The sequence below is a fragment of the Asterias amurensis genome, chromosome 11 (assembly GCF_032118995.1).
Source record: "Asterias amurensis chromosome 11, ASM3211899v1".
Taxonomy (NCBI): domain Eukaryota; kingdom Metazoa; phylum Echinodermata; class Asteroidea; order Forcipulatida; family Asteriidae; genus Asterias; species Asterias amurensis.
This window is the reverse complement of record NC_092658.1, coordinates 2,304,693-2,332,413: the sequence shown is the minus strand read 5'-3', so window position 1 is coordinate 2,332,413 and position 27,721 is coordinate 2,304,693. Positions and strand designations below refer to the sequence as shown.

Sequence of the window (27,721 nt, the reverse complement as noted above, 5' to 3'; positions counted from 1 at the left end):
ATAACTCTTCAAGTCTTTTAGACTGATAAACAATTTACAGTCAATCTCCCGTGATGAAATCCTTGGCAAGTTGCCACAGCCAAGTTGTTGCCTAGTTTGTCCCATGAGTCATTGTTATAAGTGGATGGAATTTCTTCCCAAGATGGATGACTGGATTCTTAAGGTGCTCTGGAGACCGATGATGACATAAGTCGTATGTTTAGAACTGAATGATGGGTGTTAAGTGTGGTGAACTTGAAAAGGATTTGGTATCAGTGGGCGAGACGTGAGCAAACTACCAGCTGAGAAGAAAAGGCACTGGACACAATTGGAATTTGCCAAAGACCAGCATTCTCACTTGGTGTATCCCAACATACACTTATAAAAACAAAACTTCAACTTCGGACTCAATTGGTCATCAAAGTTGCAAGAGAATAATGAAAGAACACCCTTGTTGCAACAATTTGTGTGCTTTCAGATGCCTAATAGAAGGCTTCAGGCCTGAAGTCTTTTAGTATTTGAGTGAGAAATTACTTTCACAAAAACTAGTTACTTCAGGGGGAGCCGTTTCTCACCATGTTTTATACTATCAACAGCTCTCCATTGCTCGTTATGCCAAGTAAGTTTTTATGCTAACAGTTATTTTGAGTAATAACCAAGAGTGTCCATTGCCTTTAAGGGGGGGGGGGAACTCATAAGACCACAGGGCTTGTCGGTTACAATATTTACTGGACAAGCATTTGTTCTACAAGAATAGAATGAAATGAGAGAGAACACTCTACAATTTAAAATGAGCAAGTATACTTTTTTTTTATTTGAACATCGAGCACTGAAAACTTCTCTTGTTGTAGTAAGCTGAAAATACTTGAGAGAGAAAAGTAATATTTCAAGCGTTAGACCACTGCTTGGGAAATTTTCCAAGTTCTTGGGAAATAGACCTTTACCATGCCGCCTCCATCTTCGCAATGTTCCTCGTATCGAATAACAAGAGTGAATGCTAATAAATCATTTTGCAAATAAGAACCAGACTATTTTGTTATTCCAGCCTCGGTCTGGTAACATTGATATCAATGGGAGAAATTTGAGATGGCTGCACCATGATAAAGGTCTACTGATACCCACATTGGGAACTTGGTGGGAGAAAAAAAGAGGCAAAATCTCGGGAATTATCACTCATAAATAACCTTTCTTCTACAGATGCAAATTTCCTTCTGGTTTGCTACTGGCGGTGCTGGCTTCTGCATCAGCGAGAGCCTGGCTTTAAAAATGGCCCCCATGGCAAGGTATGTAACTCCTCATCAATCTCAACATGACAAGCAATCATTTTGATTTCTCAAGGGGGAAGTGTGCACGACCGCTGACAGTGACAGACAAACTTAAGAACTGTCACTTGAATAGTTTGGAAACTTATCACGATTGAGTTACAAACTGCAGGGCACTGGACCAAAACTAGAGTACAATTTTAGGGGACAAGGGGGTGCACAAGTTTTTTTCTATAGGGGGTGTCACTTTAGTTACCCATCGCATTTCTCTTTAAAAGAGTCCTTTTTAGCTCTCTTGTTATGCCATTTACTATTTTTTTTAAATAAAATAATCCAGTGTGCGACGATAACACTTTTTTCTTACTTTATCTTATCTTATCTTATCTTATACAATTTTCATCTTCTTTTTAGTGGAGGCAAGTTTATGAATCTATGCAATAGAGTTCGTCTACCAGATGATGTATCGATTGGTTTTCTTGTAGGTGAGTTATATGGTCAGGTTCTCTGAATACCTAATGGCAAAAGTAGTTCTATTTTTCTCGTATAACTCAGGGGTGCCCGGCTATTTTTCCTTCCAGCCTCAGTTTGGTTACACTTATTTGTATGAAAGAGAAACAAGATGGGGGCTTGGTCACAGAAGTATGTTGCCCATGAGTCTGGCCCTGGTGCAACATCTTTCCAGTTCATCTTACTATTTTCCTAAAGCATTTCCCCTTTGCAAAAACAAACATGCTGTTGCCCTATCAAATATAAAATTGAAGGGCTTATGACATCCCACTCTGCTTAGTAAGATTTATATTTAGTTAAGATCAAGCTTACATCTTTGTGAGATCTGGAATAGTCTTGCCCCAAGGCGTCAATGATCAGTACTGCATGTGTAGTATGTACTGCACTTTATGCTAATTAATCGCTGACACCTTGGGTCAAGACTAGTTCTTACCTGCCATCTGCGCAGTAGTTGAGTTGATGGCACATATATTTTCTCGGGCCAGATGAAACACGGAGCGCTGGAAAAAATTTGAGAAAAATTTGAATTCAGGCAATATCCGGAAAACTGGCATCCCTGTGAATTCAATGGGTTGTTCCACTTAGCCACAAGACGCTACAAAAGCAAGTTAGTGCTATAAAAAAAATCCCATTGAGGACAAACCCTGGAAAAATCTCAAAAAAACATTGTTTGATGATAATCTTTATCAAAATCTTTTATATCGTTGTTTTACAGATGGTCTCCTGAAAGTGCCACTTACAAGAGTAGGGGTGTTCAACTCTCACCTGCAGGGGCTGGGAGGAATGGAGGAACAGAGACTTCTAAGTCAGGTAATGTCATTTCAATACTATCACATTAAAGTCTTTCAAATTTCACTTAAAGACACTGGACACTATTGGTAATTGTCAAAGACCAGTCTTCTCACTTGGTGTATCTCAACATTATGCACAAAATAACAAACCTGTGAAAATTTGAGCTCAGTTGGTTGTCGAAGTTGCGAGATAGTAATGAAAGAAAAACTCCCTTGTCACACGAAGTTGTGCGCTTTCAGATGCTTGATTTCGAGACCTCAAGTTCTAAATCTGAGGTCTTGAAATCAAATTCGTGGAAAATTTCTTCTTTCTCGAAAACTACAAATGTTTTATACTATCACCCTCTCCTTATTACTCGTTACCAAGTAAGGTTTTATGCTAACAATTATTTTGAGTAATTACCAATAGTGTCCACTGCCTGTAAGTCTTTTCTAAATCACAACTTCTGGCTTAGGCTTGGGCTCTGTCAGCAATCTTGAAAATGTATCATTTTGTTGCAGGATTTCAAATAGTACAAAGCATAAGCCAAAGCCTTGGTATTGCAAACGACCTAACTGTAATAGTAGCATAAGCAGTTTCTAATATCATAAAGCTGTTCAGCAGAAAATTACCACAAAATTTGTCGTTAGACATTCCTGGGGCTCAGAATGCAATTTAATTTTTTCTTTTTAGCGTGTGACACACACAAAAAAAGTACTTTTGGAGGCGTAATTTTCACATGCAAGGGTAATAAGCTTTGAACATAGTAGAACAAAAAAAAATGCTTTAAAGGCCAGATCAAACTATTTCCATCTGTTTCGTCTTAGCAAGAAAATTTCCCCGGGGAGTTTTCCAGGCATTAATGGGGCATGAAATCACAAATCCAAGGCGTAATTGCCCAGCTGAATCAAGAAAGGAAAAACCAATACTAACTGTGGCAGAAGGGGCTGGTAATGACACAGTGCTGGCATCCTGAAGTCAGTGCCTCCCGTGGGGGGGGGGGGGGGGGGGCTGTCAGGGTCTGTATTGCTGGGTCTGACTCATCATCATACTGGCTCCTGGATCAGTAAAACGATACAGGATGGCAACTATTACAAAGTGGAAACGGAACATAAAACTTGTCCTGTTGGAACATTGTGACATTTCCTTTATTAAACTTTTTTTAAAACTTTTTTTACTGGGATTTAGTATGAGGCTTGTTGGATTTATGGAGACTTTGGTGTCTGATCCAGTGAGTATAAAGTTACTGGACAGATGTGGAAGGATCTGGTGTGATTTTGGCGGTGGTTTGCTTCCCAGAGATAAAGTAGTTTGTTCTAGTCTGCATTAGTCTCCCTGATGACGCGTCTGGTCAAGGAAGGAGGTCAAGCATTCTAGACTCAAACTTTGGGCCCAATATCAAAAAGCTGCTTAACGGTCGATTTTGTGCTTACTGTGTGATTTCCATTTCATAGAGCTGCTAACAGTTTTCTTGCTAACCTGCCAAACACATTTACACCTTAGCAAATTGTTCTACTACAGTAAGCAAACACATTTGCTTACCTCTAGCTACCGGGCAACCTTGGTAGTCTAGTTGGTAAGACAATGCTCTAGAATTGCTAGGGTAACATGCCTGGTGGTTTTTTTCACAGGACTCGGGAAAGTACTGAGTATACAGTGCTATACACACATCGGTGTATGGGTAAAAACCAAAATTAATACATTTGCTTACCGTTAAAAGCTTACTGTTTCAGAGTGCAGAGGGTTAGGGTTGAGGATTGGGGGTTAGGGTGGGTGTTAGGGCTAGGAGCAGGGGTTAGGGCTGGGGCGGGCTACGGTAAGGGGTCACATTAGTGGTGTTGGACGTAGGTGTGTGACCTGTGCAAAATTGGCAAAGAGGATAACGGCCAGATTTAAAAGCTAACTTCACCTCTAGTATATCTAGAGGATACCTCTCACCTCTAGTATATCTAGAGGATACCTCTAGTACCTCTCACCTCTAGTATATCTAGAGGATACCTCTAGTACCTCTCACCTCTAGTATATCTAGAGGATTCCTCTAGTACCTCTCACCTCTAGTATATCTAGAGGATACCTCTAGTACCTCTCACCTCTAGTATATCTAGAGGATTCCTCTAGTACCTCTCACCTCTAGTATATCTAGAGGATACCTCTAGTACCTCTCACCTCTAGTATATCTAGAGGATACCTCTCACCTCTAGTATATCTAGAGGATACCTCTAGTAACTCTCACCTCTAGTATATCTAGAGGATACCTCTAGTACCTCTCACCTCTAGTATATCTAGAGGATACCTCTAGTACCTCTCACCTCTAGTATATTTTTAAACATGGTTTGCTTCTGGTGGTTCTGTTTAGTTTAAACTTTGTACTCTAGCTTCTTGTGTTTTTTAAACTGCCTTTTCTATTTTTATGGCTGTTTTTAAAATACTGTTTATTTGAGTGGAAAGTGCCTTGAGGCCTGGCATATGGCAGGGTCATTGCTGTGTGATATAAAGGCCCGAGCTGAAGGCGAGGGCCTTTATCGCACGCCAACGACCCTGAAGAACGAGTCACTACTCTTTTATTCCCATTCATAAATGACTTTTTGGTTAAAAGGCGTGATAAAGTAAGAAACTGTATAAAACTTATCCATTTCCGCCGTGCTTGACATGCTTGAGCTCTGTACGTCCGTGTGTTGCACTGTTAGGACTGAGACGCCTATTTCCGACAGTTTCCGGTTCGTTCGTGCGCGTATAGTCTTGGTGCAAGATGTTCTCATTTTCCTCTCACACACAGCGCGGCCAACTCACTGACAGCACCCGCATCGCCTGTAACAAGAAACTTCTTGCACTAAGACTAACCGGTTATAAACAGAGTCCAGCTGGTCATTATCAAATGTTTGAACACCCCCACGTGACGCGCTCTCCACCAATAAGAATAGCGAAACTGTCTGAGGTATTTATGAATACTCTTTTATAATTATTATTATTAATTGTGCATTTTGTTGTTATGTTCCTCAGGTGACTCTAAGTTACCTCATTTCACCGTCAAGAAACAACACAATTACTCTCAAGAATGCTGCCTTCTCCACACAAGATGATCCAACAAGGTAAGATTGCAAATTGTTTGGGCCCTCTCCTGACTGGTGGCCTTGACTGTATAAGCCATGCACTTCATCTCTTCTTAACACTTATCAACTTCTCAAATGTCACTGACTCATGTCTATACAGTTAAACCAGTACGGACCCAAAAGAGTAAAGATTTCCCATTTCGACAAGACTGCCTAAACCACCTATGTTTATTTTGCTTGCAGCAGTCAAAATTAAGCACTTAAATTGTGACCAACACCACAAGGTTGTGAAACATTTTCGTTTGTAAAGACTAAAGTTTTATGAAGTTTCAAAGCTTCCAGTGCTTTACTTTTTTTAAATCCGTGGCAACCTTGTCTTCACCGTGGTCCAGTGGTTAGACTGCAGGACTTGCAATCACAAGGTTGTGGGTTTGAATCCTACCAAGCTAACTGTGGTCCAGTTGTTAGACTGCAGGACTTGCAATCACAAGGTTGTGGGTTTGAATCCTACCAAGCTAACGGCTGATTTTACAATGACTAGAATAAGTATTTGTCCTCTGTTACCGAATCACTAAAGCATGATCACCAAATGTGATAAAGTTGTCATTGGTGAGCTGTACAAAGTGTTTGTTGAAATCTAGAGGATGGGAATTTTACTTTTCCCATAAACCAATTAAAGGCCCTGTCCCACTGCAGCGATAACGAGAACGATAACGATCATGACGCAAAGAGAACGCATTCTATTGGTTGAATTGCTCCACGCAGAATACGCACATGCTCATTCAACCAATAGAATGCGTTCTCTTGGCGTTGTTATCGTTATCGTTCTCGTTATCGCTGCAGTGGGACCGGGCCTTAAGTCTTCTAAATTGATCTTTACTCCTTTTTTAAACGATCTTTTCCTCATTTTGTGCGCCAGGTTACGATCTCTACACTGCAAGCTGTATCCACAGTCATCCAAGTGTTAAAGTGGTGCTTTTTTAGCTGAATTCAAATGGACAAAAAAAGAGTGGCTGAATAAGACTAGATACTTCTTGAATATCCATTAAAACTTCAGTAAAGATGTTCATTTTACAAATGTTTTTTTTTTTCTTTATTTTTTATGCAAGTTTGCCCCAAACAAGGCTAAAAGCCACTCTTGGTGTAAGGCTACAAGAAGAAATATTGTTTAAAGTGGAAAGAACTCAGGGGAGCTGAAGGTAGGAATTGATATTCCTCTTTAACAGTCCTAGATTGTAGGATGGGGGGAAACATGCACCAGGCAGGGAGTTCCAAAGAGACGCAGTACGTGGAATAAAAATGTTGGAATGGCTCCTTGTTCTACATTTCAGCAGATCAAGAGTGTATGGATGAGAGGAAGCAGAAAGTGTGGTTTCATGCTCAAAATCTCGGATGGGTTTAACTAGATCAGACACTTTGGTGACACATTTGCCATGAAAATATCTGTACATAAGAATGAAAAATTGAGAAGCAATCCACAAATTTGTCGGTGACGTTTCACCACTACACTAGTGGCTTCATCAGAAAGGTCACTTAAACATTTGTGAGTTTTTTCGTAATTTTTCATCTCTTTTGGAATTGGCTAAACCAATCTCTTTACTGAAATCTAGACATTGTTTAAGTGCCAATTATATACCTTCAAACATGATGTCATTTCAGTACGGCACCCTCGCCTAGAGGTCAAAAGGCGTTTTTTTATTGGCCAATCGTTTTATTTCTAAGATGGCGGCTCAATGTATAAGGTCCATTCCGGTATTTCCTTTTTTAATTGGACATATATAACTTGTTTCTTTCTAATTTAGTTGTAAAAGAAGAGCTTTTTGATAACTTTCTTATTAAGGATGTAGTTAAGGCCAATACTAAAACTTTGTAAATGCTGTAATAGTCATTAGTGTTGAATCACATTTTTTTATATAAATTTTATCCCAAACTATTCCATTGGTGCTCAACAAACTCTTATCTACATATTTTTATGTACTACCCGAAACCGTATACAAAAACTGGTCTGATGAGCCATATTGGCTTGTGACAGACTTATAATTTACTTTGTTTTTTTCTACTGCGTTTTTTTAAATATTTTTTTTTAATTAAAAGCCTACGATGAAATTTATTCCATTTTAAAGTCTGAAATAGATAGCCTGCATAGAATGATTTTATTAAAAATATGTCAAATGGTAAGTGATGGTAAATTTTATGAACAATTTTGAACAAAAAACAAAAAACTTTTTATCACATGTATTGATGATTGAGGTTGTCTTTGTGTGTGCTGCTCATCCCCCCCCCCAAGAAAAAAAACCCAACCCGACAAACTTACATGCATTGCTGTGTTTTCTGTTGCCATTTTCAGTTCATTTTCAGTTTTAAGAAATTTACATAAGCCTTGCTGCTCATTCCTTTTGATGTTTCATATAATTTTGTAAGGGGTAAGCCTTGCTGCGCATTTTCAGCCCCCCAAAAAGGGGGTAAGCCTTGTTGCTCATTTTCAGCTAAAACTACAAGGGGTTAAGCCTTGCTGCTCATTTTCAGCTAAAACTACAAGGGGTAAGCCTTGCTGCTCATTTTCAGCTAAAACTACGAGGGGTAAGCATTGCTGTTCATTCTGAGCTTACATTACAAGGGGGTAAGCCTTGCTGCTCATTTTCAGCCAAAATTACAAGGGTTAAACCTTAATGCTCATTTTCAGCCAAAACTACGAGGGGTAAGCCTTGCTGCTCATTTTCAACTAAAACTACAAGGGGTAAGCCTTGCTGCTCATTTTCAGCTAAAACTACAAGGGGTAGTTGCCTTGCTGCTCACTTTCAGCCAAAATTACAAGGGGTAAGCCTTAATGGTCATTTTAGGCCAAAACTACGAGGGGTAAGCCTTGCTGCTCATTTTCAACTAAAACTACAAGGGGTAAGCCTTGCTGCTCAATTACAGCCAAAATTACAAGGGGTAAGCCTTGCTGCTCAATTACAGCCAATATACAAGGGGTAAGCCTTGCTGCTCAATTACAGCCAAAATTACAAGGGTAAGCTTTGCTGCTCATTTTCAGCCAATATACAAGGGGTAAGCCTTGCTGCTCAATTACAGCCAAAATTACAAGGGTAAGCCTTGCTGCTCATTTCAGCCAAAATTACTAAGCCTTTATGTATTTTCTCAAAAGTTGTTATATATTTGAAACAAACTGCACAATTCGTAAGTATGCTTATAACTTTATTACATTGTACTAATATTGTGTGTTTAACCTATAGCCCAATTCTGAAGTTTATCAAGGGTTACATTCCGAAATACACATGATATTTAACATGATTACTACGACAGGCTATGTATTTTAGCATCTGATAAGATACACATTTTTTATTGATAATATTACAACATTGCCAAATTTTCATTAGACATAAACCGTAAATGTCTAGACCAGTTTTCGGAAACTCGGCCCAATTTATGAGAGCTACAGAAAATTTTTCTTAACTAAGTTCTTCTTGGCAAAACTGAGTGGAATACCAGTCGTGGTGGTGCACAAACATCACAAAGTTAAGAATTTAAACCTTTGCATGGTGGAACTGAACTCTACACTGTTTTTTAGCAACACTCCTTCGTTGCGTTGCCTCAAAAATCTTGGTATAAACTCAACATTTGAGCCAGTAATATTTTAAGTTGTCTTAGAGCTGTCAATACTAATGGCTGTATGTAATGTTAGTATTAACATCCTCCACAAATTTCATTGATCAAACTTTTCACTTGATATTACAAAGAAAAAACAAGTTTGATGTATCAGACCTGAAACTTACACTACATACATAAATAAATAAAATAAATAATTAATCTGTATATAGCACACGAATCTGCAAAAGTGATCTAAAAAGAAAAAGATTTATACAAATTTAACATTAATCCAACTAAAGGGAAGGTACACATTTGGTAATTACTCAAAACAAATACTAACTTAAAAACTGACTTGGTAACGAGCATTTGAGAGCTGTTGATAGTATAAAACATTGTGGGAAACGACTCCCCCCCCTGAAGTAACGTAATTTTTGAGAAAGAGATAATTTCTCACTAAAATAAAAGCACACTAATTCATCCAGCAAGGGTGTTTTTCTTGCAACTTCGATGACAGATTTTCAACGAATTTTATTTCGAGACCTCAAGTTTAGAATTTGAGGTCTCGAAATCAAGCATCTGAAAACACGCAACTTCGCATGACAAGGGTGTTTTTTCTGTCATAGTTATCACACAACTCCGACGACCAATCGAGCTCAAATTTTCACAGATTTGTTATTTTATGCATGTGTTGAGATACACCAAGTGAGAAGACTGGTCTTTGACAATTACCGATAGTGTCCAGGTCTTTAAACGAATTTGTAAAGACTAAATATTTATCTTAACCATACATTGCTAAAAAATATAAAGTATACAAATAATATTGTGGACATTGTAGTAGCACAAATTTTAAGAGTTCTAAATAAATACAATGAGTAACACTGTCTTGACTATACTGAGCTCAGTTTCAAGACATTTTCTACTGGACCACTGGTCTTGTGGTTTCGACCTTCCAAGCACACATCGAAATCGGATTGTTCAATACTTCCCAATTAATAATAATAACAGATCTTAAAAATCCTTAAAAACTTGAAATCAATAGATAATCAATAAATGTTTGACAAGACACTTTACTGGTGAGTTAGCGGACCCAATGCTATAATCAATGGCCCAGAGGGAATTTCCAGCCAAAATGGCTGACTTTTCTTTGTCATGGAAAACTGAAATTTATGTATATAGCTAAATTAGGTCTTTTTTACTCTGAACAGAAACATTCCATCATGAAATATACATTTGAAATCAAGAGGTTTGTACATGGTTTAAATCTACTGTCAAAACCAAACCTAAAGGTTAAGTTAAGTTTTCTGATGCACCCATTTTCCAATCAATAGACTTCAAGAATGTTTGGTAAAATAGTTTAAATGTTAATGACCCTAGCAGAATCATACCTGTAATGATCATTTTATGCATTGATGGTTGGTAAGCAGTTTGCAGCAGCTAGTTATATTTCCTCTTAATAAAAAAAAATAAACAAAAAAATTGATGTGTCATTACTGGACCGTCTGTTGAAAATTCGATCAAGAAACTTGTGTTCTTGAACAAAGAAACTTCCTTGAAGCTTTCCAATGCAACATCCCGCATAACAAGTGATACGAGTAAATCAAGAAAACTATCAAACTTGAGATATTAAGTGTTAATGCATTGTTAATAAATTACAAATTTGTAAATAATTTATGTTGATTATATGGTCAGTTTAACACCGATATTGGACGATAATTAAACATTTGTTGTATCTTAGACTGTCAACTTTTGGCAGTACTGAAGTAGGAAAAAAAACCTCTATAAAGTAGTTTTCTCTTATAGAGCTGACAGAATATATTTTTGTAAGATTTAAATATAATTCTCTTAAAAAATTGTATAAATATTCTATTGATTATACATTGTATACTTCCATTTGTCATTGTGTTTTAAGCGATGAAATTCAACATTAAATTCTTATTTAATAAAATATATCAAAACTTTCCAACTGGAATTGAGGTCATTTCATTGTTTATTATAGTCTATAATGGTTTGCCTTTGTAACAAGACTATATCCTTTGAGGAATCTCGAGCAAACGGCACAAACAGCAATTACTTGTGATGCCTTGTGCTTTTGCAATCTTCTAATACAATTTCAGATCTTCCTCATAGAAGTGTGCCTGAGGAAAATTGCTGTGCCCCTTTAAGAAGGAAATTCAAGGCATGCCGGAGCATCGTTTTCAATTTCTGTCATTCACAAAGTGTGGGTTCGAATCTCGGCCTAGCTAGTCAAGATCCTTAACCATAAATGCTCAGTCTTTTGGACGAAACAAATAAATAAACTAAAATAAAAAAGATTAAAGGTACTATGCACCATTAGTAGACATTTACTAGAGGTTGAGGCAGACAACAAATTTGTCCCAGACAGTGTTCATGTTTTATGTGAACAACATGTAAATACAATACCAAACCTGTCGAGACAAGGGCTTAATCAGTTGTGCGAGCCGGAAGAACATAGTAAAAATTCTTGCACCATTTTTTAAGGTTTTCAGATAAATTTTTTCTGAAAACTAATTCATTTCGGAGGGAATTATACCACAGAAAAAAATGTCATAGTCTAAACTACGACTTCTTAACCCGTAAGTTTTCAGACCAAAATGAAACAATGATTTTAACCCTTACCGCTGCTGTCTTTTACCTTAAAAGGCAAAGTATACGTTTGTTTTTTTGAACCGCTCAATTGTTTTAATCCTATATAAATGTAGATATTCAATTAACTTTTGAAAATTACAGGTGGTCACGTGTTTGAGATATTAATAGCGATTATGTCCACGAAGGAAGGAAGAATAAACCCTGAGAAACTATCTGAGAAACGTGTCAAAAAGCAACGATCTCAAATTCAAATGTCTAAGATTACCCGCTGCATTAAGTACCATCAATTATAAAAACAGCTATAAAAAAAACCAAAGGAATTCCTCCTGGGAGTTCAATAAAATATCATAAATTAAGCTCAAATACGATCGACTTTTTACAGTGTTCTTAATTTTTTTTATACAAAATTGCAAAAAAACACAGCACCATGCCACTCTTTATCTTTTGTTTTTACCCTACACTTCTTAGTTCCTTCCACATCCCCTCCCTTGAACCCCATCCCTGCAACCCAACCCCCCTTCCCCTGAAAAAAAAGTACCAGCTTTGCCACTGAAAAAAAAGTACCAGCTTTGCCACTGAAAACAAAGTACCAGCTTTGCCACTGAAGCGGCCTCTATGAGTCATGTCATGGCTGAAGCTAGATATTTGGCTGTCTACCCAAACTCTTCCAAAGTTTTAATGCAATATGTAACAGGCCGTATGTCATCGCCCAACTATCACAAAATGCAGGTTCACAGACTAAACCATGTAAAAAATAGTCTTGTGTATACATAAAATTTCAGCAAGAGTTTTGGCTACAAAAGCTGTATAAGTTAAAAATACCATACCACAGGTTACTGGTTTCAGCCATGGGACCCTACATCATGGCTGAAGTCACTTGTACTATTTGAATTCGATCAAATCAGCTTGAATTCTGGCTTCTACCAGTTTGAAAACTGAGTTTATTCTTGGCAAATCCATTTTTGTTCTACCAGTATGCCGTGTAATACTTGATCAATTGACACAATTTAAGGCCACACTGACTTTACAAAGCTATGTGTGTAATTGTTTATTACAGGCTTGATATTTGGTCCTTGGATAAGAGTATGAACATTTCATTGATTACAAGGGCTGACATACAAGTGTAAGTTCTAGCAGACTTCCAGGCTATTCAATCACAATTCCTCTGATTTTTCCAAAGGCACTGAAAATTGGACATCAGACTATCGGAAGAATATCATGCCTGGGTCTACGTCACACGAAAACCATAACATGATTCGCGCGCATACCGCCGGGCAAGACCTTTGTGTTTTGGCAGCCAGCTAGAAAGTGTACCCAATCTTACTATGACTACGCAACTCAGTGCCCGGCGAAACATGACGTATATAGTGTTTTGTCAACAGAGGGCGGTTTGAATGTAAACATAGGTCACATCGTCTATAAGTGCCGTGTTACTATTACTTATAAAAGTGCATCATTTCTTACTTTCAATCCTATGTTCTATTGCCAGGTACAGCGGCATTGTACATCTTTAGGGTTGCAGCACGGGAAGAACTTATTACTCAATCTGTAATCAGCAACGGTGGTGTTGTCCCTCTGCAAGTCTTTGTCGAATGACTTGCGACTTGCTTCAATACCAGCCAGGACGTCTGAGTACTGCCTGTTACTGGTATCTAGCGGAATGCTCTCTTGTGGGTCTTTATGAACGTTGAAGAGAAGCGGAGGGTTGTGACTCAAGATTGGACCTTCCAGACCACCACACTGCTGCGCTCCACCTTGGGAAATAGTAATAACGACTGGTTTACTTTGAACTGATCACTTTAACTCCTATCACTTTTTTCACACAATGTTCATTTTGAGAAAGTTCCACCAGGAATGTTTTAGTTTTTTTTTTTCAAAGGTAGTTTTGGTCAATACCTGTATCAAGACGCCAAAGCACCAAGAAGCATGTCTCGCTTTGGGTATACACCAAGTGCTGGGCGCCGATTATTAGATTTTGAGGTAACAAAATCAAGAATCTGAAAGCACACAACTTTGTGTGACAAGGGTGCTTTTTTTTCCATTATACATATCTCGCAACTTCGACGACTAATTGAGTTCAAATTTTCACAGGTTTGTTATTTTGTGCTGTGTTTAGATACAACAAGTGAGAAGACTGGTCTTTGACAATTACGAAAGGTGTCCAGTGTCTTTAATGTATACTGTGTCGTGCAGTTTTCTTTACCTGTCCGATAAACTGCCTTGTATGAACCGCTGCGTATTGCATCAAATTCACCCTGCGGTGCAGATCTAACGTTTGTTGGATGGAAAAGCGTCTGAAACACAAACAAACAAAACATTTTCTTGGTCATGTTCCCTGAGTGAAACATCAATGTTCTCATTGTATCATGAAGAGGGCCAGACTATTAAAAATTTCAAGTTGTGAACTTTGCTGAATTTCATTTAAAATGTTTTCAATTAATACGGAAATTGAGTCATATGATCATAAATAGATTTGAAATTGTGTAAAAAAAAACAATCATTTCGAATACCCTTATCCAGCGCTTTTCTTAGAGATTTGCAAAAGCTCCATTACGTAATCACTCTCAAAATGTCATAATTGGGAGCTCCAATTTGTAAAGCCACTTTGTTGCAGCGATGAGGTATAACAAAGCAAACTCCCACAAATAACATCAAAGCATACCCAAAAACCGTTATTAAAGACTGAAACACAATACCACCACAGACTTCATATCCACCACAGAAAATTAGACCTTTAAAGGTGCTGTTACAACCCACCTCCAAAGCAACTTAAAACTACGCAGCAACAAAAATGACAGAACACTGATTAAAACTGTGCAGGACGAATCGCGTATACCCCTGGTAATGATAAAAATACTATTGTGTAGCGCCCTTATGCGGTTAAAAATATGGCGCATTCAACTCACCCGGTTATAAAGTGACTTCCCGTAGAGAACTTGGCTGATGTCCATTCCATCATAGCTACGATACTTAGGCAGCGGGATACCAGCTATAGATGCAATGGTGGGATAGATATCCAAGGCACTGAGTAAGGAGTCCGAGACACGACCAGCCGGTACGTGACCGGGCCAGTAGACAAAGGTCGGCTCTCGGTGACCCGCTTCCCAGACCGTCTGCTTGGCTGTGCTACCACCTCCTCCTATGAGACACACAAAGGTCAGGGCCGTCAGGCTTTACAAAACGTTCCTTCTTTTTTTAGATTTTTAAATTTGCATCGAGGATAAAGAATATCAATTTTGGTTTTTACCCTTACACCGATGTGTGTTGGCACTGTATCTTCAGTACTTTCCAGAGTCCTGTGGGTTCGAATCCAACCCGAGTATAATGCCTATGATGTTGTATATTTGGTTTGCGGTAACACCATGTGTGTGTATCTACTTGCCAGTCAGTCTCCTAACGATGACTAGAGCAAGCTAGTCGAAACGTTGAGACCAATTTAAAACTGACTCTGCGGCAGTACAGTTAATTACGATTAGTGCTGGGCGAATAGTGAAATTTTGTTATTCGGATACCGCTGGCCAACTATCCGAAATTAACCGGATATTCGAATAGTTTTTTTGCCGCTAGAGGGCGCTGTTCGTTTGTGAATGAGATCTTATAGGCGGATTGATATTAGTTTTAGACAGTGTCACTTGTTTCATTCATAAAAATGACCAGATCTAATTTAAAGATGGCGATTTGCTTTTTCTTTTGATTGTGATTGACTCTACGTGAAGGAAAACTTTTGTAATTTTTGAACAAATTACGTCAGAAATGTCATTGTTTTAACTCTTTACGGAGGTAAGCATAGTTATATACTTAATTTATGCTGTTTTATGCTGTCTTAATAGAAGTTTCATAAGGGTTCAGACAAAACATTCATATCAGTTGTTGCCCGACGTCCGCGGATATTTGGATATTAAAAAATATCCGGTTACTCGGTTGTAATTACAGAATTATCCGGTTTGTAAATAGGTATTCGCGCCCTATGCGGATATCTGGTTAAGAAAAAAAAGGCATTCGCGGTTACGGATAGGAAAACCTATTCGCCATTAACCGGATATTCGAATAATTCGCCCAGGCCTAATTACGATCCTATAAGCTAAAGTAGTAGTCCAGTCTAATTTCTATACCATCCGCCCTGGTAATAGTTAAAAAGCAGGACAGTTCTTTTTAGAACTGAGAAGTCTCCCATTATCTACTCCACGGCAGTAGAATATAGCAAGACAGTTCTCTAAGAACAAACTCTACCTGGCAAGTAGATACACACTTGGTGTTACTGCAAACCAAATATACATTGATACCTCACCATGCAATGCCTCAAATCCTATATGCCTATGATGTTGTTAACAGGACTCAAGAAAGTACTGCGGATACACTGTGAACAGACATCGGTGTAAGGGTAACCAAATGGATGTCCTTTTTTTTGTGGCCGAGCGATTAGTAGAGGGAAGGTTTATGTTTGGTAATTACTATGAAAGTTCATGGCTTAAGAGCTTATTTGGTTAGAAGTACAGCAGCTTTTGATAGTAAAAACCATTTTGATAACCATTTCACCTTATAGAGTTATAAGGTTATGGAAAAACGTATCAGTGTTTAAAAAATTATCCCCAAAAGTTTGAAAGGTATTTTATCATCTCAAAGTAAACAATTGAAAACAAATTTGTTTTGTTCAAGATATAAGGCCTACACACAGTGATGTTTATTATTCAATTGAAAAACCAAAGACCACTGGACTTATCCAGTCATGAGTTTATAGACCCAACACTATAACTACTGACCTCAGTGACCTCAGGCCTGTTGTCCAGTGTAAAATTCGACCTCTGCATGGGTTTGTCTAGTCTTGGGTCCAAGACTCTCCAGTTGTGTAGTCGCGAAAACCTAACCAATATCTAAACCGCTATCACCCCAATAACCACTCGCCACAAGAGGGCGCTCTCATTCTCGTAACCGCTATCACCCCAAATGCTCTCAGCAGTTCGTGGTGATAGTGGTAACGGGAATGGTAGTGCCCTCTAGTGGCAAGTTGTTTGTGGTGCGTATAGAGCATTATGGAGAGCAGTTAGGTTTACGCGACTACATGGTTCGCTATCACCCCAATAACCACTTGCTACTAGAGGGCTCTCTCATTCTCGTAACCGCTATCACACCACCAACTGCTCTCAGCGGTTCGTGGTGTTAGCGGTAACGAGTATGATAGCGCCCTCTAGTGGCAAGTTGTTCGTAAGGCGTATAGAGCAGTTTGGAGAGCGGTTAGGTTTTCGCGACTACATGGTTCGTGACTACATAACTGGAACGTCTTGGAACCAAGACTAGGGTTTGTCATAATAATGCCACTGTTAATAGTATTTGAATGTTACAATAGACCCGTTGCATACTACACAGAGTCCATACATGCACGTCTCATGTCTGCCATTTTGTGTGTCAAAACAAGCACAAAAGATATGGACTCACCAAAAAGGGCAGAAATGGTAGACAGGCATTTTTTTGAGTTGCGTCAAACACATGTATCATCCTTTTGTGCTCGTTTTGACACCCAGAATGACAGACAGGAGACGCGCGTGCAAGTGTGCTGTGCATTGTGCAATGGGTCTATTGGGGAAAACAATACCTTTTTGTTTTTGCCAGAGACCAAGGAATGGGCCACTGTCTCCTGCATACTGACACTTCACAGCCCAGGGACCATTGTCACCTACAATCGAAATATAGAAAAGGAAACTAACGTAGTAATTTTAAAGGCAGGTGAGACACTATTGGTAATTTCTAGCATAAAACCTTTCTTGGTAACGAGTAATGGGGAGCTGTTGATAGTATAAAACATTGTGAGAAACGGCTCCCTCCTGAAGTAATGTAGTTTTTGAGAAAGAAGTTTCCACGAATTTGATTTCGAGACCTCAGATTTAGCATTTTAGGTCTCAAAATCAAGCATCTGAAAGCACTCAATTTCATGTGACAAGGGTATTTTCGTTCATTATTATCTTGCAACTTTGACGACCGATTGAGCTCAAACTTTTACATTTTGCATATGTTGAGATACACCAAGTGAGAAGACTAGTGTTTGACAAACACCAATAGTGTCCAGTGTCTTTAAAGATGTCTGGAGGTTATACGCACAGCAGCAAAAGATGGCTTAAACGTACTAGGGTCATAGGTTGGTCTACACTCCGAAAATTATGGAGAGTAAAATTGGTGAGCAGCACTGCAGATGTTAATAGTATAAAACTATTTTGAGAAAAAGCTCCCTCCAAGTTATGTGGTTTTGATAAAAAAAATTCACCAAAAGGCATTTTGATATAAGAAACGGGTCATATATGAATCATTTCTCAGATTTCTGAGAGTTGACTAAAATTATGATTCTGTTGCATCCCTTTAGCGAATGCTACAACCAAAGATGAGGTTGGTACTCACTGTCATCTTGCTAACAAGGATGAAATTGACATTCTTTAAGAAAATAATGCGACAGTTTGTTGCTGTTTTATCTAAATGTAGACTTCACAGGTGACCAGATCTTTGTAGAAAAAAAAATTTGGGGGGGTTGAACAAATTTGCAAAGGCAGGATTAGAACCAGCAACCTCTGGTCGAGAAGGGTGGCACAAAAGTTATGTTCGAAACAGGTGAAGAGAACAAAAATAAGACTCATTATTGAGGTTTAGCTGCACGTTACGCGAGCAAATACGTGAACGTGAACGTCCATAAAGGGTGCAGTTTCTGATCGACGTCGCCACTTTGGGCTTATTGCATGCTCATTTTATGATGTCTGCGCGCACGTACGTACCTGGCGTGGAAAACGGTAACTTCACGTATGCTAAAAACATGAGATTTTAACGACACAACTTTCTGACGTTCACGTTCACGTGGAATGTGCAGCTTAACCTCCCTATTCTCAACAGCAACCATAACTCACCTGTGAACCACACCAATGTGTCCGTCTCAATGCCAGCATCCCGTATACGCGTCATGATCCCGGCCACCGTGCTGTCCAGCTCACGCAACACGTCACCAAAAGGCCCTCTAGAGGATAGGTTGGAGAACTTAGGGTTGGTCTGGAGAGGTACGTGTGTATGAGCGAAAGCAACGTAGAGGACGAATGGTGATGCGTCGTTCACACTGTATTTGAAAATGGGATCGGAGGAAGGGGAGAGTGTGAAATAAATTTTTAAAAACAATAACAATTTAATAACATTTTTGATAAAAATCCACAAGACTATACAACAGCCGATTGCACCAAACTCTTCCTAACTTTAGGAATAATCTAAGAGCTTAGGATGAGTTCAGTTCAGTAATCGAAGACGTTGGACAGCGAATAGCACTGAAGCAGGCGCTGTTTAGCGCTGTGTAGATATGCTGTGTGAGTGCAATGAACAGTTAATACGTTGCTTATGGACGTATGCGTTGGGCTATGGCTAACCGTGTCGTGGGCTTTAAGTGTGACTGAGCCTCCGGTAATGCAATGTTATTTATCACATTCTAGGCGTTGTTTCCGTGAATGTTGTATCCAGTTCGTTTCTACACCGCTGCCACCATGAAGATTGAGTATGTATGGACTCAAACAGAGATGCAGACTACAAATATTCTTGATTCTTCTGACCACACGAAGGCTGCTTTAATTGTTCTCACATCAGCCACAACCAGAGTGGAGGTTAAACAACATATACCTCCGCCCATAAAGTAGACCCATATACATATTACAACAGAACCCTAGAGATAGGATGAATCCTCGCGTTTCGTGAAATCGGCTGCAGGGCTTGTTGCTCAAAACATTCACTGGACCAGATTATTTGTCACAAGAACAGAATCAAAATGAGAAGGACACTATCTACACAGTTTCACATTTTAGCTGTTTTTTTTCTTCTTAAACAGACGATTTATCTCATTTTTCTTTCTTGTGGATAATAATACTCAATGGCATTGAAAGATCTATTTGTAAATATCAGTTAAAATGGAAAAATGCCTTATTATTTAAAAAAAAACACAGGACTACCGGACTTGTACGGTCGTAAATACACTGGCCTGATGCTAAAATGACTGGCCTCGGTTGAGCCTGTGGTCCAATGTTGATTTAAAGCTCTGAGCAGAGCCAATACAGCACTGTATTGTTAGACTTTTGAACACAAGGTGGCAGCAGACTTACCAGGTAAGTTCTCAGCATGCACACATTACCGACAACAATGGATATAACAAGATCAGTCTGCTTTATGCCACCAAGCGTCGTCCCCCATAGGTGAGTAAATGCTTTTGGATGCTGCAAAAAAAATGACAAGACATCAACAGTTTATCTTACCTTTTATTGATGAAGTCGCTTGCGTGCTGGACGTAACGCGATGCAAGGGTCACCAGATTGGCCGGCTGTTCAACAATGGTGGAATTCTCATACAGTGGCACACCGACCTGATTAACACATTCTATAGATAGAGAACAAAAAATTTGTGCAGATAAATAGCAAGTATGAATAAAAAAAACAGAGGTCTTAGTGTGTTTTGAAAGGCCTCTTGTAAATCTGCACACATCTTGCATTCCCATCCTCTAGTTGCCCCCCCCCCCCCCCAAAAAAAAAAAACCTTAGGGTGTCCAAGAGCAAATAGGCTTCTGGGGGATCCTTGACCAATCGCCACACCAAGTTTGGAGTTGATATGCCAATGCCTTGCATTTATCGCTCGAACAATGAGTGCACAAACAACACTGTATCCAAAGAACATGCTTAAAGGAACATGATGCTATTCTAAATAACCAATGGTTTTCACAGGTTTGTTATTTTATGCATATGCAACAAGAAGTGAACAATAGAAGAAAAAAAATAAGAAATATATATATATATATATATTTTTAAATGACAATTTAAAGTGGAATGAAATAGCAGAAACTGAACAGCTTAGATGGATTCAGAAAGTTCTGAAAAATTAATCCTCCACCCGGGCAGAACAACTTAGTAAATCCCAGGGTCAAGTGGATTAACTTACCTGGATGTGAATCTTTAATTGAACCATTGGAGCATTTTGGACACGTCGGTATGTTGTAGCCTGGATCATCAGCACATCCCATGTCTGCACTAGCGATTATCCCATAATAGGAATCAAAACCTGTCAGAAATATATACCGGACAAATCATCAAAATACCATTGCACAAATCATCATCATCATCATTCATCATAGACCTGCGTCCGTGGCCGCCTTGTCCTCAAATTGTAATGGGGGCGCACTGTTGGAGTTGCTGCCATCACCTGCCGTCAATTTCACAAAGAGTTAGGACTCGTCTTATCGTGAGTTAGGTAACTCGTCCTAACTTAGGATTAATCTTAAGGTCTGCATGCTCAAGTGCAGGGTTGTGACTCGTCCTAATTTCTAAGATTAATCTTAAGTTTTAGGAAGAGTTTTGTGAAACCGATGGCTAGTCTCTTTCAATCGCTAACTCTTCTCAGCTCTCCTACGCATCTACCACTCCACTTTGTGACGTTGGCTATCCAGCGCAGCATAGGGCGACCTCTACCTCGAACTGTATCTGTAGACAGACCATCATAGCTACGCCAAGTCTCATGATATGAGTGTACCACTTCGCCTTCTGCTCTATAGCTATCACCTGGTCACTCGTGAGACACCACCGTCCAGCTATCACAGTTCAGCTAGCCTTTCTTTCATGAAGTCTGACCCCTTTATGCCCAGCAGGGTTCGCCAAATTGTTCGGCTAAAAGCATCGAAGCGCTTTTAAAGCCATTGGACACTTTCTGTAAACAGTATTGTCCAAGGCCCACACTTCGAATCGTGTATCACAACTTCTACATAAAATGACAAACCTGTGAAAATTTAGGCTCAATCGGTCGTCAAAAATCGGTCGGGACAAAAATAACGGGAAAACCCACCCTGTATTCGCACGTTTCCTCGTGTCATGACATGTGTTCAAAATAAATTTGTAATTCTCGCTATCGAGAATTGATATTGTTTTGATGTTTTCTCAAAAAGTAAAGCATTTCATGGAATAATATTTCAAGAGAAGTCTTTCACCATTACCTTCTGTAAACCCTGTAAGTTATTTGTAAATATGTGAACTTTTTTCTTTCTTTTCTGTACCGAAAGTGTATAATGGCTTAAAGTCAGCTGCACAAATATCTACTTGTAATAATATTATTTGTTTATAAACCCTTACACCGATAATTATGTATTAAAGGGTCTGGGTAGTTTTTGAAGGATACAAAACACAACCCAGATTTTCATTAAACTTACACGGTTTGAAGATGACGATGGTTAAAAGTTTCCCTTAAAATATTACTTGCTGAGGTGTAGTTTTTGAGAAATTAGTAAAACAATGTCACAAAAATAATTTTTGCAAATCGCTCAGGTGGGGTTCGAAGTGTAAGTTTATTTCTAAATCTGTGGACATTGTGTTTTGTGTTACAAAAAGTACCCTAACCCTTTAAGCACTGTTGATACTTTAGTCTTGGAGAAAGACTCTGCTAGGGTCGAAACATTCGACCTAACTGTTTTTTTGCAATGTACATTTTTTTTACTATTTCACTATTTGTCAAGACCTATGAAATATTGTAAAGAGTTCTAAACTGTTTTTCTTACCCCTGTTGCTCGGAAGGAATGGTCCAGTATGTCCCAAATGCCATTTCCCGATCATGCCGGTCTGGTACCCTGCGGCCTTGAAGGTTTCTGCAAATGTGGTTTCATTGAGAGGGAGTCCGCCTTCAGACCCAAGGGAGAAGTTCTTGACTACCCCGGTTCGTTTTCCGAGCCTGCCTGTCAGGAGAGCAGCACGGGATGGTGTGCAGACCGATGCACCCGCATGGAAGTCTGTAAATCTAGTAGAGGGCAAAAAGCAGATAGAGTGTGAAGATGCAAAAACTTCCTCAAAAATCAAAACTTGGTTTAAGAGATGTTAAATTTGCTTCGGGGATAAAGAATATTAATTTTGGTTTTTAGCCATACACCGATGTGTGTTAGCACTGTATACTCAGTACTTTCCCCGAGTCCTGTGAAGAAAATATCACAGGCATATTACTCGGGTGGGATTCAAAACCACATCTTTGGTTGGTAAAAAAATTAGTAAGATCTTTTAAGAATCTTCTAAGAACCTTCTAAGAATCTTATAGGAATCTTATAAGAATCTCCGGAAATCCTGAGAGCATTCTTATAAGATTCTTATACAATTCTTGTTTGTATTTTATATGCAAATTAGTAAGATCTTATAAGAATCTTATAAAAATCTTATAAATCTTGAGAGCATGCTTATAAGATTCTTATAAGATTTTTGTTTGTATTTTATATGTAAATTGGTAAGATCTTATAAGAATCTTATAAGAATCTAATATGAATTCTCCAAAATCTTGAGAGGATTCTTGTAAGATTCTTATAAGATTCTTGTACGTATTTTATATACAAATTGGTAAGATCTTATAATGATCTTCTAAAAATCTTATAAGAATTTTATTAGAATCTTATAAGAATATTATCAGGATCTTATAAGAATCTTCCAAAATCCTGATAGCATTCTTATAAGACTCTAATAAGGTTCTTAAAAAGATTCTTATTAGCATTTTATATGAAAATTAGTAAGATCTTATAAGGATCTTATAAGAATCTAATTGAACTGACAAGTTCAAAACTAACCTTGTTCCTTTAGAAGCTAGTTGGTCCATGAAGGGTGTGTCAGACTCACCTGGAGACTCCCTGTTAGCGCCCAGATCGCCATAACCAATGTCATCAGCAAATAGGATGACAAAGTTTGGACGTTTCTGTGACCTGTTCACTGTTCAACCAAGAAAAGAACAAAGAACGCTATTTAAAGACACTGGACACTATTGGTAGGAAAAATCCGTGGAAAATAACTTCTTTCTCAAAAACTCCTTTACTTCAGAGGGAGCCATTTGTCACAATGTTTTATACCATTAACAGCTCTTCAATTGCTTGTTTTTATGTTTAATATTGTTTTGAGTAATTACCAATGGTGTCCACTTGCTTTAAAACTCACTTACTTAAAACCTTTCACTTTCAGTTCAAGGGAAAGTATAACTTTAGCAGTCACTTTTACAAACCAAGGGCAATAAAAACATATGCTTAGAAGCTTACACCAGCTTATGATCGTATAAAGCATTTTGAGAAACATTTTTGTTTGAAGTACTGTGGTAACGTGTATGTAAAAAATATATTAGTTTTTATAACCCCGAATTTAAATCTGTACAAATTATTCTTCCTGCATGGACATTTGCTCTGAATTTTCAGAGATATCTCACAAACGGGACCACGTTAAAGAAGTAAATTTTCACATGTTAGTTTGATTGTATATCGGATTAAAACAATCAAACTGCTCCGAAAATGCAGGTAAAAAGCATAGCTGCGTTTCAACTGCGTAAGCAGCGCGCAGAGCGCAGAGCCTAAGCCTGAGCTGGAGCCGAGGTTTGAGAAAGTCCCCTGATACATTAAGTTACCGGACACAAATTAATCCACTTGTGAACTGTTGTTAACTTATCGACCCTTAAGCTAACGCACCCAGGCCGTTAAGTTACCAGACCCAAAAGTCCAATGCAGCTAAAGGTTTGTCTAACGAAACCGCCAGCCATCACTAACAGCAGAGGTGCAAATATTTGCGATGATTGTAATCCTCCCGATGGATAAAACAAAAATGTACACAAATATTACTAGAAATATAACTTATATTTACCTGTGAGCTTTTCTTGTTTGTTCAGTGACTCCAAAGCCTGGCTCAACTGAAGTCCCAGAACAACGAATAGAATTCTTGCCGGCCACATCTTGAGAGAAAAAAAACTTCTGTCTCCTGTCAAAGAACAACAGTACATCTTATCATTTCACATTCAAAGCAGTGGGTATGGGGTACTTGTATCGCGTTTCAAGATACAAGCAGACGGAACCCCATAGTTCTAGGAATACGTAGCATTCAATCAGTAAGTTTCATCTATTCTACCTCCATGGCTTCATGATCGAGAAGAGGGGCACAGATTTATAGAAAACTTCAGGAATGCGTGCCAGAATTACTGCAACATTCAGCGGTAAGAATCTGCACTCCAAAGTTTTTTATCGATTGAGCTTTTTCTGTCATTGGGATTTGGTGGCCGGAATGAATGTTTCGAGATAGTTCACAACTAGGCCTACACTACATGCTTTTTCTTTGTCCCAAAACAGAATCTTTTTTTAGGGGTGATTCACGACAGCGCGGGAAAAGGATTGGTAACCAACAATGCATTTAAGCGATGTTATGCTAGCGCTGCGGGTATCAGTGAAACGGACAATAAACAATGTTGACCTTTAGCACCACAAAGGACGAGGTTTCTGCGACACGGGACGTTGGTTTCTACGCCGTGTGAAAAGTCCTGTTTGAGTTTGATCAACGTCCTTGGTCAAGACAACTGGCGCTCGAGAACAACTTTGTTGTGTAAAAAGTTTTTTTTTTACCTGTTCATGTTTGTTGTGTTGTCATTTATCCGTCAAGAAAGACTCTGACTACTGTCGAAGTGTCAGGACATTTACTATTTAAAAAAAAAAAAACAAGTATCCAATTGACTCAAATGAAATACTCCTTTTGGTAAAATGATTGAAAAAGTGGTGGCAGGATCTAGCAATCTTTGTTAATGCAAGGTTTCTTTCGCAGTCTTTCTTTTTTGTCGGTCAGTCCCGAGTTAGTTTATTAGTACATAGACAGATAGAGGATCTATTTTTTGGAACATTTTTCATGTGGCGCCACCACTTTTTCATTCAATATTAAATAATACAGTATCTAATTTACCTCAATGAGATATCCCTTTTTGAAAAAATTAGTGAAAAAGTGGTGGCGCCATCTGGAAAGTTATTCTTTTTCTTCCTCAACCATGGTCAGTGCTAGCCCAGGTTGTACTCCTCCGTTGCAGGCAGCGCGACGGAGTCCAGTGTATAAAGGTCTTGTACCATTGCGAGATCTTTTTCAAGTTAATAAATTAATTTTCTATGAAACACAGCAAAATACTCACGTAACTTTCGTTTACATTTCGACTAGTTTAACTAGTCATCCTCAGAACGAGGCACCACCAGTCGGTTGGTGGCGCTGTTTCCTGCTACGGCCACTAGATGGTGGTTTGGCAGATTGTGTCCTACCCTGGGTGGAACTTGGGGTATGAGGGAGTCCCATATGCGTGAGATTTCATACCCCCCTCGTCTCTGTTGAGAGTTTATCGTCGTCTCCTTATCCAAAGACTTTCCCTAATCCACCGTCTAAATTTGTTGCCCTCTCTATGTAAAATTGCACTGTCCGCCCAATTCTTCACATGGTTGTTGTAGATGTGGAACTTTCACACATATGGGACCCCCTTACTCCTAGAACTATTTCGGTTTCGTTAAGTTCCACCCCAGGGGGAGGACACAATCGGCCAAACCACCATTCAGTGGCCGTAAGGAAACAGCCCCACCGACTGATGGCGCTTCGTTCTGAGGATGACTAGTGATGAGACCGATGTTAAAAGCGGAGCCATTAACAGCTCAACAAGGTGGGCTATGTCACATATGTGTATGTATGCATAGAGTAAGGACTCTTATCATGCTTATCCTGGTTAGTGTGTAAATAAATACCTGTGAAATGCCCCATGTGTGCACACGGCCTTTACTTTTTTTAGTTTTCATGATTATTGACCATGGATGTCGACTCACCTCTCAGGCCTTAGCTCTCCATCATGCTGTCCACAAAAAAAAAAAAACCCTGTCCCTAGCTACTTCTGCGTGAACAATGCAGCATTCTCTGCAAAATTCACTGGACGCATCCTTTGTCAAGAGGTCAATGTACTAACTACTTTTTATTGCGCAGTCAAAAATGATACTGCTCGAGTGCTCAGCATAGCAAACGTAAACAAACAAAACACCAAGTGGGGCTCTCAGTGCGCGTGTCAAGTCTGAGATTCTGGTTATATCAGCATCAGCACTGCAAAACTCTCCCACAGATCAAACGCCGCGGCCGTTGGAGGGCGCTATTTTAGGCAATAGACCTTTTCGCAAATACCGGGGCGCGCGCGTAAAGCTTGGAATTAGATGCATTGTGGTCTAGCTGGTAGCAAAATTTGATTCATATATATCCCACAATGCACCTCATTCAACAGTCTGCGCTTGCGCATTGGTATTTGCGATAAGGTCTATAATAGACCTTATCGCAAATACCAATGCGCAAGCGCAGACTGTTGAATGAGGTGCATTGTGGGATATATATGGGGCCTTTCTCAAACCTCGGCTTCTGCTCCGGCTCAGGCTCCGCGTGCAGGTACAAGCAGCAATACGCGCTTTAAATGCAGGTTAAAGGCCGAGCTGCGCACACAGCGCGGAGCCTGAGCCGGAGCCCAAGCCGTGGTTTGAGAAAGACCCCTGGATCAAATTTGGATACCAGCAAGACCACAATGCACCTAATTCCAAGCTTTACGCGCGCGCCCCGGTATTTGCGAAAAGGTCTATAAGCACAGATCATGCACAGAGATGTATTAAAGTCTAGCCCATTGATCTTCATTATACTGAAGATCAATTGCCTACCTCCATGGTCTAGCCCAACGTTTTGGGGCCCAATTTCATAGAGCTGCTAAGTAAGCTTGGGCGGTCCCTTCGGTTACCCGGTTCTACCCGGTTCCAAATTGAAAACCGGACTTGCGGTTCCACTCTTCTGTGGAACCGGGTACCCGCTTTTGTCAGTTCCGATTTTAAAAGACCGAGTCCCAATTATAAAAGGCTCTGTGGAGCCGATCCTGCGACGAACCGGCTCTAGAAATTGAGGCTTGATGTTGAAAGCGGTGACCGCAGATACAGTGTGCAAAGGCTTCAAGCCGACATGAGGATCAACTATCACATGGCTGCATACACAGTGCACACACATAGGCATCTTCTACAACCACCACATGTATGCATGTACATGTCATGCATATACATGTACATGTATAGACAGCACGTTGTGATTGGCTGCCGATATATCCATATTCATAAAAGCTTGCCCCATGCCATAGAGCTATATAGCTCTATGCCCC

The 27,721-nt window shown here is 39.2% G+C and overlaps 2 protein-coding genes across 10 annotated transcripts in view; one reads left to right on the top strand and one right to left on the bottom strand.

Moving 5' to 3' along the window:
* Positions 1 to 13,387, top strand: part of LOC139943862 (beta-1,3-N-acetylglucosaminyltransferase radical fringe-like) — a 46,899-nt gene extending 33,512 nt beyond the window's left edge. Inside the window, exons 6-12 of one of the 4 annotated variants that reach the window (XR_011786899.1) lie at positions 1,177 to 1,262; positions 1,653 to 1,723; positions 2,464 to 2,558; positions 5,520 to 5,608; positions 6,679 to 6,768; positions 12,822 to 12,887; positions 13,254 to 13,343. Coding sequence is in view for 3 of the 4 variants with exons in the window: in XM_071940719.1 (XP_071796820.1) it covers positions 1,177 to 1,262; positions 1,653 to 1,723; positions 2,464 to 2,558; positions 5,520 to 5,608; positions 6,679 to 6,766 (429 nt within the window). In the remaining variant the exon portion in view is untranslated. Of the gene's footprint in view, positions 1 to 1,176; positions 1,263 to 1,652; positions 1,724 to 2,463; positions 2,559 to 5,519; positions 5,609 to 6,488; positions 8,599 to 12,821; positions 12,888 to 13,253 lie in introns of those variants that run through there. The other 3 variants (XM_071940719.1, XM_071940718.1, XM_071940721.1) reach the window with 3 other exon arrangements.
* Positions 8,743 to 26,592, bottom strand: LOC139943861 (arylsulfatase G-like). Of its 6 annotated transcripts, none has more exons than XM_071940714.1 (12): positions 26,373 to 26,592; positions 25,149 to 25,222; positions 24,400 to 24,513; positions 23,349 to 23,487; positions 22,305 to 22,540; positions 20,702 to 20,821; positions 20,026 to 20,146; positions 18,649 to 18,851; positions 17,355 to 17,435; positions 14,671 to 14,903; positions 13,968 to 14,058; positions 8,743 to 13,518 (listed from the first exon to the last, which is right to left on the bottom strand). In XM_071940714.1, the coding sequence occupies exons 3-12, from the start codon at positions 24,485 to 24,487 to the stop codon at positions 13,244 to 13,246; spliced, it is 1,587 nt and encodes a 528-aa protein (XP_071796815.1). In that variant the 5' UTR covers positions 24,488 to 24,513; positions 25,149 to 25,222; positions 26,373 to 26,592; the 3' UTR covers positions 8,743 to 13,243. The 6 variants fall into 6 exon arrangements, with proteins under 6 accessions (XP_071796815.1, XP_071796816.1, XP_071796814.1 ...); XM_071940715.1 differs by lacking the exon at positions 26,373 to 26,592 and adding an exon at positions 26,295 to 26,312; XM_071940713.1 differs by lacking the exon at positions 25,149 to 25,222.
* Between the last annotated feature and the right edge of the window lie 1,129 nt (positions 26,593 to 27,721).

Bases quoted from the DNA above. Each gene is read 5' to 3' on its own strand.
- LOC139943861 (XM_071940712.1), bottom strand. From the start codon at position 26,345: ATGAAAACTAAAAAAAGTAAAGGCCGTGTGCACACATGGGGCATTTCA. The intron at 17,436-18,648 runs GTGAGTTATGGT...TTTCGATTGTAG, and splicing joins CACATTGGTGTGGTTCACAG to GTGACAATGGTCCCTGGGCT. The intron at 13,519-13,967 runs GTAAAGAAAACT...CTATTTCCCAAG, and splicing joins CAAGGCAGTTTATCGGACAG to GTGGAGCGCAGCAGTGTGGT.